The following is a 15,883-nucleotide window of genomic DNA, read 5'->3' on the forward strand; positions in this document are numbered from 1 at the left end:
CTAGCTTGGTGGAGAACCTGTTTTGTTCTTGGCATGGAGAATGTGGTGGAGCCTTGGGTAAGAGAAGATGATGTATTTTTCTCCTACTAGTCCTCCTGTGGGACCTATTGGCCGAAAGAAACAATCGCTGCTTCAGGAATGTCAGGGTCTCCAAGGCAGTCTTCTTGAGAGTCAAGGTGTTCTTTAGGGGCTAGGTGCCGTAGTTCTTATTTGATGTTTGGGTTTTGGGTTTTAGGTTTTGGATTATGCGCCAACTTAGGGCTTGATGATGTGTATTATTATTATTATTATTATTTTTTTTTTTTTTGTCTTGTTTTGTGTTGGGTTTTTTTTATGTCGATAAAGTTTTTAGTTACATATTTTATTTTTTATTTTTAAAAAAAAAAGGAAGTTACAAGCATTACTACCAATCCAAATTATACGCTATTAAAGTTCAAATGACGTGGGTTGATATTCAATACCTTGGGTTGATGAGCTTTACGAAGCTTACAAGTATCTACAAGTCTCCTAATACACGCCACTGCATGTGCCAGCGTGCAGACAGGTGCAAGCTAAGCTATCCATGAGAAAAAAGTACCATCATATATATTTTCTATGCAAAGAATCAAGTTGGTTGACTAGTTATATGGTTGACTGTGAATTGTGAAAATATCAGTGGAAGTTTCTAGCCCTTCCACTTGCTTCTGTCATCATGGTACTGAGGGGATAACCTTCTATATTTGGGGCAGTAATATGTATATAGTAAGGTCCACCTGATGGAAGGCTTGGATGCTTCGCATATCTCCCATGCCAACCTTTTGTGGTAGGATGTCTGTTGGCAAACTCCGGCTCCTCTTTGAGGTTGGGTTGGACTTGGGTTAACCTTTGACCTGGCCAGAGTTGCACCTTGAAGACCGATCTCTTAACCCACGTTTTGCATTGCCCAGCTTATATTAGAAATTCAAAAGTTTATAAAGAAGTACCTAATTAATATAGAATTTATATTCCGGTGTCTTTTTAAAAAAGATTTTCAAAAAACTACCTCATTAGTTATTATAATTATCATTTCATGGCCTCCCTCTACATTTGTTTCAGAGCAGTTGGGTGGGAGTGCAAGAAAATGGGTCGGCTGCTTGGGCGGGCCCCATAGTGATGTTTATGTAAAATCCTTGGCCACTAAGTGCACCACCTTATATTAGGTCAAGGGCCCAAAAATCACCCCCATCTTTCCTTCCTTCAGGTGGATCATATGATTGGAAATTGTGTATAGGGCAAGAGTCTCTTACCAAACTATTTCCCTTGGTACAGCCCACCTGAATCATGGATGAGCCTGAGTTTTAAGTTCCATGTATAAATGTTGGTGTGGCATCTAATAGTTCGAGTGAATTTCATATAATCACCATAATGGACCTTATAAAAATCAAGTGTGGATGTCTCTCTGCGAACTGTTTTCTTTAGTGTAGCCCACTTGATTTTTTTGATCTAGCCCTAAACAAAGATTAGGCATCTAAATGTTCAAAGTAGATTTCTCAGACACATCATGTGTGCCTCCCCAGAAATATGGGGGTCCACTCTAATGGTTCAAAGATATGATTTAGAAAGACACGAACGATAGGCCATACTATTCTGGATTTTGACGGGGCCCACCATAATGTTTATTTAAGACCACTCCAACCATTAGATATTTAGTCCCATAATTAGGCCCATATAAAAAAATAAATAAATAAATAAATAGCCCGGCCTATGATTCTAATAGGCCATACCAAAGAAAAAATTAGGAGAGAGATTGCACTATTGATTTTTACAGGGCATACCGTGATAATTATATGAAATCCACTCCACCCATTAGATTCCATACGAAAAATTTAGGTCACTTTTCAAAAAATCATACTTATTCCTGATTAAAGTGGGCAACCATAGCGGAAACATTTGGAGTGCCAACATTGCCCTTTACTCGGTTTCCAATCATAGAGTCCAATTGAATCACAAATGGATATGATTTTTGGGCCCTTGGCATAACATGGGGTGATACATCTAGTGGTCAAGGTGGATTGTACATAAATATTATGGTGGGGCCCACCTATTTGGACAAGATATGTCAACACCAGATTAACGACGCGTTTTTGGCCACGTGGCAAACATGATATATCTTCACAACGTGTACTGAATATATGGAGGACGACACATTAATGGCTAAATCTTCGAAGAATTGTGGTGTTTGGGTAACCTTTAGATAATGACGAGTAACTATTAGAGCTACATCAGCAACAAAGCACGTCTGAAAGATAGTTGTTGAGATGAGATCATGTTCGACGAAGGCAAAGCACGATCGAGAGAGCGTAACCATTACCTTACAAATGGCAGCATTTGAAGTCGTCACGAAGGTAATGGTTATTTTCAAGGCATCATTCGAAAGTCTATAAAAAACATATAAGAGTTTGAAGCGAGGGGCCTAACATCAATCCAAAATCCAACCACAAACAATCAATCAATCCAATGCAACGTTGCTTATCTAGTCCTCTACGACATTTATCTTTCTCCAATGCTCATCAGCCATGGAGCCCATGGTCTCTAGGATTAGATCAGTCCGTTCCCACTTCAAGCCGGACCGACTTAGTGATAGCATTTAATTGTAATTCACTTTTATATGCGCCTACATGCCAAATCTAAGAAAAGATCATAGTCTTCGGAATCGTCCACCTACACTCATACTCTAGGTTGACAGCAGCTTGTAGGTCTTGGCATTGCCTTTTCCCCAGTCATCAACGCATTGCACGACGAAGTACCACGTTGCTCTCAGCTAGGTTGGTGATCCCGTTTTAGTGGTAGTCTCGGTTTTTCAAATTTACCTTTGACTCATTTCCTTTCAATCATCTAATTGTTGCACTTTTGAAAGTCCTTGGTTTTCAAGGCAAAAAAGATCTCATTGGAGGAAGTGCCCCAACTCCCATAAATCACCTTATTAGCACACTCGACAGTTGGCTGAAGAGATGGTTGATCTCTTCACTATTTGATCAAGCACCAATCTATTTCGACACTAGAGGTTAGTGGTGTTTGATTTGAATCAGGCCGCAAATCAGTTTTGGCATGCCCACAAATATCACACGTGTATCACATGGTTGAATTCTAGACCAACACCACCCGAGCTACCAACCCATTTGCTCATACAAGGCGCCATGATTATTGGAATGATAAGTAAATTGATTAATGAGGTAGCTTTCTAAAAGCCTTCTTGAAAATAGTATTGGAATGTAAATTCCATAATAATGAGGTAGTTTTTTTTGTAAAATTCCACCAAAAACACAACAAAAGTTCGCATAAGATGGTGAAAAATATTATTAAAATTTTGGCCATACAAAATACAATTGCCAAAAAAAAATGAAAGACTGATTCATTTAGGTATCATATAGTTTTATTTGCAAAGTTCAGGAACACAAATTCAGCTAACCATGGGTTATTTTTAGTATTTTTTTTTAGTGAGGAGAGTTGGTGATACGGGTCTTTTATGTAAGTTGAAGAGTGAATTCAAAATTAACAAAAATGACATCACTTTAAGACAGACAGTTTAAGAGTTTAATATGGAAGTCCAAACTCATTTTAAACTTTTTTTAAAAAATATGCATAGTAAATATGTATATTATAGGCAAATAAGTATGAAACGTATATGATACGAGTTTTTATGGGTCTCATGTTAGGGATAAAAAAAAAATTTACATATGCCAAACCGAATCTTTTGAATTATTCACTGGATGGAATGTTTTTTTAATATAAAAAACGTTGAATATGTATATCGTAGGCAAATAAGTATGAAACGTATATAATACGAGTTTTTATGGGTCTCATATGCCAGAGATTTTAAAAAAAATTACACGTGAAACCGAATCTTTTGAATTATTCACTGGATGGAATGTTTTTTAATAAAAAAACGTTGAATAAACGTATCATAGATAAATCGATATAGGTTTTGGAATACGGCCCATCCAAGGTAAGGCTTTGGATCGTGTTCATGATTGCAACGGGTGCCCGGCTGGACCTTATTTAATCAAGCTGCCTTCTTGAATTGATCGGTTGGCCCATCAAGTTGGCCCCATTTGAAATTTGATTTTGCTTGGTCAATGCATCATCTCATAGACAACTCTAATTGGGACACTAGAAATTTATGAGCAGAAATGCATCAGAAGCCCTGATCCTAACAACAACCAACCCCAACACCCGGGCAAAATAATCACGGTCGTGCCTAGAAAAAGTAAAAAATTTTAGGGCCCATTTGGACGCACCCCCTAACTGAATGCTCGAGGCCCCAACGCCATTTTCACCTAAATGACAGTTGATGCCTGAGCACAATTTTCAAACCCTCATTTCAACTCTAGCAGACAAAAGAGGCACTAAAATGTTGGCTCAACAAATGAATGGACTGAAAGAGCTGGCCTGAGCCCCCATTTTCTTTCAAAAAGCCCTTTCGACAAAAGGCGTCCAAACAGGCCCTATTTTGAATAAATGCATTTTTTTTTTTTTTAAAAAAAAAGAACTGATATTAATCAGATTTAGGTCTAAAAAGAAATGGGAGAATGAAAAAAAAATTGGATTTTATTTAGCATGCATGTGACAGAAATGGAGTAACAATTTTGCTTAATACATATAATACCCGTTATAAGCTATTTACACATGCAGATACTATGCGTATTCACTTGTACATGTATGTATTCATGACCACAAGGAATGTTCTTGAAAACTTCATTTCTAATAACTTTGGAAGAAAAAAGTCCATCTTACTATGCAATGCTCTTGGGAGAGACAAAGCAAGAGAGGAAACTGTCTCCTTTTGCCATGGCCCACCAAAGTTTTGGATCAGGGTGAAAGTTAAAGCCTAAGGAGTTTCATGGGGTGCTACATCACGTGGACAGTTCATATTTTCTGCTCACATCATAGGAGTATAGTTCATAAAAAGTTCTCACCAGTTACATTAGAATGGGTGCGCAGGTGAGCATTCCTCTCTCTCTCTCTCTCTCTCTCTCTCTCTCTCTCTCTCTCTCTACACACACACACACACAAGAGAAGGGATTTGGTGGCGTTAAAGCAAACCATCTGCACTCGTGAATGACATTTCACCCACAATTAAATTGACGGTGCTAGACATGGAGGTGCTAGATCAGTTCTCAAAAAGGAAATAGGTCTTTTTGAACATGCAGAGACGAGAAAATGGACGTGCAGCATGCAAGCACAATCCAACAAAATAAAACGGCCTAGTGTCATGGGCACCTGATAATTGATGCATCATATTAAGCAGATGCAACTGTCAGCAATGCTCTTTGCATGACCCCTTTCATGTTCTTTTTGCTAGAATGACTACAACAAACACAATGCCCTGGAATCTGGGGCAGCCCACCTCACAATGGAAAAAAATTCCAAGTCAAAATCATTTAACACTGGCAAGTGTACAAATAATCTGTACTTGCCCGTTTCATACCCATTCGAATTTCAACCAATCTACTAGATGGTGCCCTTTGGATTGAATTCATCTTCTTCACCTTTTCTTTTATATTAAAGAGAACTGACAGGATCCATGCCATGTACCCTTTAAGCTGATTCAGCATACACATCTCTGCTGCTTAGCTCTTCAAAATTTGTAAAGTTGGTGGTCATTTCCTTCACTGTTCATTTTGTTGCCCCTTCACAAGCAGCTAGAATCTTATCCATGTCATCAAAATAAGGCCAACTTCTCTTGCTTTTCTTACCAGTCCTGTTTTCCTGTAACAGCACAAGGTAAACAAACAATATCAATAGGGAGAAGGGGGTGGGAAATCTAAGATGCATATCAAGATCCCAATTGCTGGGAATGACCAGAGTAGCTCTCGCTTGACATGGACAGGATTTCACAGCACATGTGGAACATGTCACACATGTGCATTATCTGGCCATCTGTCAGGTATGGTATACTGAGCATTGTGGCTTCAAAATCAGACTGGTCCACTCATCAAGCGGGCCACACTTGTATGAGAAGAATGGACAGTTGGAAAAGACATGACTGAAAATCCATATTCAAGGAGGTGGCGGTCCATCAGATAGGTATAACAGGCTTCATTTTTCCAGAGCATGCCTACAGGGTACCGATGGGGCTACGAATGGTCCTGATCTTGCATGTTTGCCACAGAATGAAGCCCCACCATTAATCTCACGCAAGCAGATATGCTGGCATTCCAGATGATAACCACTAGTTGCAAACCAGATGGGCATAGAAATGGCCAAATACATTGTGACAGGCATAACAGTTTCCAAACTTTCATCATGTTAAAGAGTTACAAATCCAGATATGGCTGTCGGGAAGAAAAAGACCTTGTTTTATTCCTTTTTGAGTGGACTACTGAAACCAGCACTCCTACATATAGAATATTACATAGGTTTTAATGTACTTTCAATCATCAGGGTACATTTTTATCTCATGCTTTTATGAACTCCTAAGAGGCTAGAGGTTCCTAATTCCATATGCATGTAGAGATGCCATCCCCTACACCACATAGGCAACACCTGAGCTGTTCATCAGGTGGGCCTCAACATGTAGACGCCCTGATGCAAAAAAAAAAAAAAAATCAAAACAAAAAACAGGCAGTTCCACTCATCAGGTTGACAAGCACACAAAATTGAATAGGTAAAAGATCTTGGGAGCTAAAAGCCTCGGCCAAGTTCTTCTATCGTTCCACTTCTTCCATACATCATGGCCCACTTGATGAAAGGGTGGCCTTATTCTTGGGCCAGGCCACATATAAGGCCGGATGGCATGGATAAGGCACACATGTCATATGGGTACATGCACTGCTGGGCAGACTGGTTGGGTATGACCTCCCACATGGCCATAGCAAACATATTCTTTCAGTGTTACCATATAATTGTGCAGAGATGTCAGTGTGACCAGATTTCCAGGACCCCTATTTGAAACATATTCTTTCAGTGTTACCATATAATTGTGCAGAGATGTCAGTGTGACAAGATTTCCAGGACCCCTATTTGACATTTGATGTCTGTGTCAGACAATGACAAATGTTCCTATTTAAGCTACAAAGGTTAGGCTGGAGAGTTTGAACTTAATTGAAGGGTGCTGTGTCACAACATTCAGGCTGCTGGCTCTCTCCCAACTAACCCGCCCAAAAAGAAGGATATAGTGGATGAATGCTTTTCAGAAAATTTACTACTGTTAAATCTAGGAGCATAATTTTTGGAGAATGCTGTTATGACACTAATTCAATTGAGAATGACAAGACTATATAAAAGAGGTCGGAGATCTTAACAAATATACATGTATCCATCCATATAGCTATCTATAGTACGCACAATTGTACATGCACATCTATATATACATATCATATAACAACACCCCTGGCTTGAGTTTGAAGTGCATGGATAATATTTATTTAGAAATAAAAGAAATTTTCCATGATGGCGAAATCTAAGGAATGACGAGTAGTATGAGGCAAGTACATCTCCAAGCATATGATGCGCCACACAACAACGGAATATACCTATTGATGCAGGACAATTAACCACTTGCGCTAAAAGCTCGAACTGATAGAGCATGGCGAATTAATCCCTTTATCTCATAGCCCAGGCCTCACATCGCATGGGTTAGGACATTGGCCGAACCCCCCTCGTGAGCCCCACATCACATGGGTTCCGCCTCACACGAGCCACCCACCCCGAGTGTGCCCCTGCATCCCACAGGCCACCCGACTCGAGCCCGGTGTGAAAATGCCCCCGCATCAATCACCCCCGGTGTAGAGTCTCAAACACGAGACCTCCCGCTCTGATACCACTTTGATGCAGGACAATTGACCACTTGCCGAATGCTATGATGCAGGACATGGAAAATTAAATATGATATGCAAGATTTCAGGCTTAGATCACACCAATTCTGAAACAATCACACTAATTCCCCATCCCACATGAAAATCCAAACATTCAATTAAAGGGGAATCTATGCGGGTCCAAGCCGACACAGGCTAGAACTGGACCAATAAAATTATAAACCAAACAATGTCAAAGGGAAATAAAATCAACTACTCATGCATAAAAATCAGTCCATAATCCAAGGGATTCCCTAATTTCAATTCAAGGAACCCTAAGGTGATAAAAAGGGGCAAATCAATTAGGGATCATGTAATATAGGGTTAGGATTTATGAAAAAATGACTATGAGAGGATAAAAGAGGATAAAAACCTGAGCCAAAAGATGATCCCGCGTGTGGACAACATCAATGGCCCAGACGCACGTGCATGTGATCCTGTCAGCACATGTGTGGGGCTCACTATTCAGAAAAAGGCCAGTTAGCCTTGGTCGGCCAGGGGTGGATTCCAAAACCCCCAAATATCAGCTCGATCCGATGCACGGTTTGTGCATAGTGCTCCGCCAAAGTTTTAGCCCTCCTGCAGGGCCAGATTCTGAAATTCTCTTATAGAGGAAATCTGATGCAACAAAAAGAGAAATTCGAAGTACGGATGGTGGGGGAAAATGGAAAAAAAAAAAGATGATGGAAGATGGGGGTGAATTGGGATCGATGTGGCTTCGCACCACGATAGTTAACCCTTCGAAAAGGGAGGGCTTCGCACCCACTTTTGAATTCTTCCACAACTCATGAAGTGAGCAGAAAAATAAAGCAGGAATTTTTTATTAATTTTAATGAATGAAAAGAACTACAAGATGTGCCTATTTATAGGAAAAATCCTATACCCCAAAACTCGCACCATGTGCGCAATCTATTACTTGGCGATGAAGTAAACTAAAATAAAAACCAAACGAAGAAATCTAAAGCGTTCATAATGTTCTAAATAATAACAATAAGCAAAACTTAAAATATGAAACCAATCCGACGAGTGGGCCACGGTCATGAGATCCCATGGTGGGCTTTTCTTAACTATCGGGCCACTTTTCTTAACCAAAACTTGACTTTTAGCTAGGAGGCCCTCCCTGCGGTGTAGAGTCTCAAACACGAGACCTCCCGCTCTGATACCACTTTGATGCAGGACAATTGACCACTTGCTTTGAAAGCTCGAACTGATAAAGCATGGCGAATTAATCCATTTATCTCATAGCCTAGGCCGCACATCGCATGGGTTAGAACTTAGGACCTCAGTCGAACACCCCTCATGGGCCCCACATCACATGGGTTCCGCCTCACACATGCCACCTGCCTCACATAGGCCGCCCCACCCCTAGTGTGCCCCTGCATCCCACAAGCCACCCACTCGAGCCCAGTGTGAAAATGCCTCTGCATTACCTGTACTACACTCTCAATGACTTCTGGGATGCAAACCATCGTCACTTACAATGACTAGCGAATGATCTAGTGGGGCAGGGATTTCAACCATCACTTTCCTTGTGGATATACACTTCCAGTGGCAGGGATTTCAACCAGTACCCTTCTGGTGACTCTAGAATGTTCCCACAGCAAAGAAGAAATAGGTCCGGCCAAAAAGGCTCAACAACACAAAGAACAATAAAGTTTAATGACATGACAAATAACTTCTCACTGAGAACAAAGGCGGCAAAGAAAGATTATGGCGGAAACATGTTGGTTGGGTTGCATTTGAGGTTGACGAGGGTAAGAAGATGAGGCAAGAGCACCACTTAAAGTGCTCTTGAAGAGCACCAAAACTAATGCACCCAAGGAGCACCAAATGAAAGACGCCATACGCCTCTTTTCTTATAATATCAAGGAGGGTTTTCAAGATTCTCACCATCGACTATGGAAATCTATCATTGCATTGATAATCTAGATCAAAGTTGAAGGCTAAACTAGCAGACTACCAGACTTGGGGGATTTGAATGGTCATGCATGGGAGTGTAGGGCTTGATCGTGGTTTGGGTGCAAAAGGTGCACCCAAATTAGCCATACTTGAGAAAAACAACAGAGTGATTCTCATTCCTCTCCTCTTGCACCGTCTTTTTTTCTTCTCTCTTCTTTTTACAGAGAGAGGAGAATCGGTGATGAAGGTATTGAAATGGTAGAAAGGCACAATTGCAAGTAGAGAGGCATTGCAATTGATAGTGAGAATGTGCTAGCTGCATTTACAAACCAGTAGGGGCAATTTGGACTGAGATGGGGCACTACAAACGGTGGTGTTTCAATTGTGATGGTAGTGCAGGCAGTAAAGAGTTATGTTGGCGGCATGTTACAACAAGGCAAGGGTGTAGGTTGTATGATTTCAAAATAGACTCCTCATTAATTAGATAGAGAATATCGCCAAGATTCAATGGGGACAATCCAGATCTAAGATGCGATGATAAATCGCCGAAGATTTAGAGGCAGATGGAGGCGTTGGAGTGGCAAATCAATCCATCAGAGCCGGTGTTCAGTTCAATAGCACAGATGACGATGAAGCTAAACAAAATCAAAGGTTGTGAGTGCAAGCATTATTTGAAACCGAGATCTCGAGATGGCGATGCAGATTTGGAGAGGGTTTTAGACAGGTGGAGGTGGCAGCTAGCGCTGGAGAAGAGACAGCGGCAGATGGCGAAATAACAACGGCAACAAATGGCAATGGCGGTGGTAGTGGTAGGTTTGATGTTTCTGTCAGAGGAGGAAAGAGGCAATGGTTCGGATTGAGGCAAAGGCCGAGTTGAATTGGGGAGGCAAATGCTAGAAAACCAATATTGACACAATCAAACGGAAACAATGGAGTGATTGGTGAGTCTGCCCTTGATTAGATATGATGGAGGCAGTGCCCGTATTCAAGTGGAGATTGAAGTGGATTCAAGAGACCAATTGCGGCAGGGATCTATTGCAAACAAGGCCTTGAACAAATGCTTGATTTGGAGAGACGCTTGAAGAACTTAACCAATACACTAAAAGCCTCAGGACTTATGGAATGCGTCATACTAGGCTCTTAAACCTTTAGGATAGTAACATACCATCACGCTTTGCAACCAAAGTCCACGGCCGCCCACTCTTTGGTGGCACTCACTCTAGCCACTTTTTCCTGGTGACACTTTCCACTAACCCATCACGGAAGCTTTCACTCTGGTCTAGGTCGCCCATTCCATGAATCGAACACGGGACGTTGTATTATCTTTGATACCAATGTTAAGTTTTACAGATTTCATTTTAGAGAATGCCGTTATTTTACTATTTTCATTGAGAATGAAAAGAATATGTAGAAGAGGTGGGAGATTTGTAGAAGATCTTAACAAATATACATGTATCAATCCATATAGCTACTGATAGTATGTACAGTTGGACAAATAACCTATACCAATTATGCCAACTACCTGTTGGTTTTTAAAATTAAAATCACATGAATAACAAAAACAATTTACGAATGTTTTTTCTTTTTCTTTTTTTTGAAGATCACAGAATTATATTAAAAGGGAAACAAAATATAAAAAGGAGAAGAGGGGAAGCTGAGAAAGCAAGCCCATCTAAACTCCAAGGAAAAGGAAATTACAACCCTTAAGACTGGTTACATGAGTGGCCCATTCAATCATAATGCGCTTAGCCATACTAGCTACAAACTCAATTGAATGTGCCATGTCCCGAAAGCATCTCTCATTCCTTTCTTCCCAGACACCACCAAATAGCAATAATAGCCATTCTCCTAATCCACGTACTCTGTTTACCAAGACTGACCCTGTGCCATGCTTTTAACAGACAATCCACCGAATCTGAGAAACACCAGCTGATTCCAAACCGGGAGAGAAATTCCGACTAGATGTGTTTGATAAGGGAACAATGAATGAGCAGATGGTCCACCGTTTCTTCTTACGCCATGCAACAAAGGCAAACATTCACAAGAATCATACCCCTTTTTATGAGATTATCAACCGTTAGAATTTTCTTCTTTCCTACCAGCCACCCGAAAGAGACGTACTTGGGGGGGATAGAATATTTCCAGATATGACTGATCAGGGGATCAGTTAAGGGAATAGGACTGCTTACCATCTGATTAAATAATGATTTAACCTTGAAAGAGCTGGATTTAACTGGCCTCCAAATTAATTTATCTTCACTTGACAGATCTGGCACCACTCTGAAAATACGATCCAGAAGAGCAACGTACTCACTGATTTCCCAGTCTTGAAGTTTTCTTTTGCAGGCCGCATTCCAAATTGTTTTCCCACCTTGAATAGAAAAGAAAGAATCAACTATAGCTGCTTGGTTAGGAGCCAGGAGATAAATATTCCGAAATTCGACTTTCAAGGGCATGTCCCTTATCCATAAGTCTTCCCAGAATCTGATTTTATCCCCTTTTCCGATCTCATATCCAACCTCTTTTATCACCTACCTATGCAAAGAAATGATACCCTTCCATAGGGCAGAGGCCCTATAATAGGCAAAGTCTTTGGTCCACCATCCTCCATCTGAACAGCCGTATTTACTTTTAATAGGCTTCTTCCAAAGAGTCCCGCTCTCAGATCCTAACCTCCATATCCACTAACCTAGGAGAACCCAAATCATTGTTTAGAGGTCCTTGATCCCTGCACCACCTTCCCGATATTTTTTGCACACCTGCTTCCAATCAACCACATGAAATTTCTTTTTCTCCTCCTTGCCTTGCCATAGGAAATTCCGCCTTAGTTTTTCTAAAGTTGCCAAAACTGAAGACGGGCATTTAAATAAAGACATGAAGTAAAGAGGGAGATTTGAAAGGGCGGCCTTGATGAGGGTGAGTCTTCCTCCCAACGATAGGTTACGAATGTTTCTCTCTTCTTCTTCTTCTTTTTTGAAAGGTAACATTACCTGGGATTGAACCCTGGATCACTCACACACACTACTTAGGACAGCTAGAGTTACTGCCGCCGTTTACCAGTGCTTCCATTCAAAGCTTATAACAATTCTCCTACCAACCTTCCAGCACCGGACAGGTATCAAACTCTATACATCGTGTTACTGCTTAGAAGAGTCCTGTGTTTTTAATAAACAGAACATCTCTATCAGCTCATCTAACAAGCACGAGTACAAATGTTTCTTTTATTTTTCCTGTTTTGTTTAAAGATGCTTACTTTTTACTGCATTGCAAAAGCAGAAGTATTATCAATCTCTTAATGCAAATATTATAGGAACTTCAACAATTCAGACAATTCAGGAAATTTTTCAATAAATGTTCGAAGATAAAGAAGAGGACCGACCTCGTATTTTTGAACAAGTGATGCCCAAAGTGATTTGCATTGCCCTGGAGTTCGCTTGATTCCATGTTCCATCATGGTAGCGGATATCTCTTCCCAAAGAACCATGCGTGCCTTCACAGTCTGGAATTTGCTATCCATCTCACCACGCATTTCGATTAATCTCTTAATCTCTTCAGGCTTCCATTTGTTCCGCTTTGCAAGCTTGGATGCTGCTGGTTGAGACTTCAGTGATTTTTTGCTGCTTTCATTAGCATTTTCAGTGGATTTCTCATGTTCTTTCAGAACAGAACCATTTTCACCTTTTGCAAATTCAGGCACTCCAGAAAATTCCCAGAAATCAGCAGATTCTGTCAATGTGGATGACGATGGAGTCGCCAAATCAGGAATTTTTATATTTTCCTCTGATAATAGCCGTTCAAATTCAACATCCTTTCCTGTGTGGCATAACCCGAAAGTTAAAGAAAGCTCACAACAAATGTTCTGAAAGCTAAATTTTTGGACAACAGTACAGGATCCAATAGTTAGCCCAGGTAAATGAGGGTTGATGGCAGGTAGGCAGTCATTTGTCAAATGTTTGCCAAACAACAATGAAAACCAAGCCAACCCAAGGGCTATGTGTTATTTTGCCTAACCATTAGATAATGTCCAGAAGAAAAAGCTATATAATGGCCATTCTGGAAATCAAGGGTGTCTGATAAATTCCAGAACAATGACCACATGCATATCCTGTTTCAGATGAAATATGCTTCGCCTAAATCAATAGCCAAATATCTAAATTGGGGTGAAAAAGACGGGAAACCCATATCCTGCAAAATGTGGTTTCTGTTTTCCGCTCTTGACAAATTAATATTGGTTCCATACATATCTTAAGGAAAGAAAACTGATATTTATTTGAGGCAGAGAAGGCAACATGACAGTTCATGGATAGGTTCCACTAAAATGCCAAACCAACCCTGATTTGGAACTACATCCAAACAGGCTCCAGAAGGCTTCCCTATTTTCAAGATCAAAGAGGACATTTCTCACTATTTAGAAGTTTTGTACTAAGAAAAATACGAAATGTGAGAATAATTAAGAAACTAAGTGATAAAAAACCAACAAATGGAACTCAGGTGAATTTAGCACCTTCTTTGTCTTCTACCAGGTCATATGACAGGTTGGCATCACCATCATCGACTTCCTCAGGCCTTCTGCTCGATCCTCTTTTTCTCGAAGGTGCATTGGCTTTCTTCATTACAGAGAGCCCAAAACCACCATGGTATTCTCCAGATAATTTAGCCCTCAGCTCATCAGAGAGAACTCCCATTGTGTTTTCTACAGCAACTGCAATGACTTCAGGCCTTTTGCTACTGTATTTCCTTACCATCTTCCTTAATACTTCAGACACAGTTCGTTCCATGTGAGCCAGCGGACAGTTTATGGGGCAGCTCGATAATGCAGCATGTGCAGCTTTGTGAAGAGCATCTAAAAGCTTCCCTTTGTCAAGCCACAAACAACGAGTGGTAATTCTTATTTTTCCTTTGAGGCATGGTCGTGATAAACCATCTGCATTTTTTGGGCGCAAAATTTCCATGCTGAAAAGTGGATACACAGTAAGAAGAATGCTGTTATGCCCAATTTCATAATTACAATCTAAATACACCAAATATGTTGACGGATGGTAAAAATAGGAAAATACTATGCATTTAGTGCATGACTAATAAACCCCAGGTCAATAAAATCCAAAGCGATATCATTAAAGGAGCATGGATAACCCATACCTCTTTTAAAATGTGAGAATTAACACTCCCGACTTAATGAAATTTCCTTGTTCTTATTTCAGCCATTTCTCTCATGAGATGTGTAAATATTGATTATTTTGAAATTTATGGAAACTAATGATAACCAACAAATGGGCACCAATGCAAATACAAGGTATAATATAACTGCATGACATGGCGATCACATGAACTAAGCAGCCACTTTATTATGGAAACTATTGGCATACTTTGGGAGATAGTGGGAGTGTCTTTTGAAGGAGTTTCTGGAAATACGCTAGCACCCTTGCCACTATACTAGCTTATTCAAATCTTCGTACAAATGGGGAGATGCAGTTTACTGAGAACAAGGACTTCATAGCACAAATTGCATTCAGATCACATGAAGAAAGTTTGAAATTGTAGGAGAATGTGTGGGTGTGTGTGATCTTGTGTGGCCTTGCAGTTACCATATGGTATATCATGTGTTTAGGGTTGATTTCAGCATAAAAAAAGATCTCAAGGTATGAGACTGCAATCAATGTTTGAAATATAGGTATCGCGTTACGTATCGCACCCTTGGGATACGGATACATGTCAGCTATCGCATGGAATATATCAGCTGTATCGCGTAATGTATCGTTGTTGTTGGAAACATGGGGAAACATTGGGAAATTGGTTGAATTTTTCAATGAAACTTCAGTGATTGTTAATTTTAAAAAAAACATTAATACACACTTATAAATCAAAACATTACAAAAAACAAGTGCATATAATAGGTTTTCTTTGTATGGGGTCCTAATCTATGCGTTGTCTAACTGAATTGATGCAAGTATATTCAAAGTTTATTCATATAATTTATAAATGTAAGAAAACGTGTGGAAACAAATGCAATACATTCAAAAGCAAAAAAAGAATCACTAGATCAAGTTACATACGTGTTTGATTTTATGTTTAGACACAAAGATTGCAACCGATTTGCGAGAAAGTGGAATTTTTTTATTTTTTATTTTTCAATTTTCCGCAACTCGGCCCATCTCCAAATCTCGAAATTG

At 40.0% G+C, this 15,883-nt stretch overlaps 1 protein-coding gene across 3 annotated transcripts in view; it reads right to left on the reverse strand.

Annotated features, from left to right (window-relative positions):
- Nucleotides 1-5,172: 5,172 nt before the first annotated feature.
- LOC131219595 (ribonuclease J-like) overlaps nt 5,173-15,883 on the reverse strand; it is a 46,449-nt gene continuing 35,738 nt past the window's right edge. For all 3 annotated transcript variants that reach the window (XM_058214829.1, XM_058214830.1, XM_058214831.1), the window contains 3 exons: nt 14,218-14,666; nt 13,093-13,526; nt 5,173-5,727 (listed from right to left, as the gene is read on the reverse strand). In XM_058214829.1, the coding sequence (XP_058070812.1) occupies nt 5,635-5,727; nt 13,093-13,526; nt 14,218-14,666 (976 nt within the window). In that variant the 3' untranslated portion in view covers nt 5,173-5,634. The remainder of the gene's footprint in view (nt 5,728-13,092; nt 13,527-14,217; nt 14,667-15,883) is intronic.

The sequence above is a fragment of the Magnolia sinica genome, chromosome 11 (assembly GCF_029962835.1).
Source record: "Magnolia sinica isolate HGM2019 chromosome 11, MsV1, whole genome shotgun sequence".
NCBI lineage: Eukaryota > Viridiplantae > Streptophyta > Magnoliopsida > Magnoliales > Magnoliaceae > Magnolia > Magnolia sinica.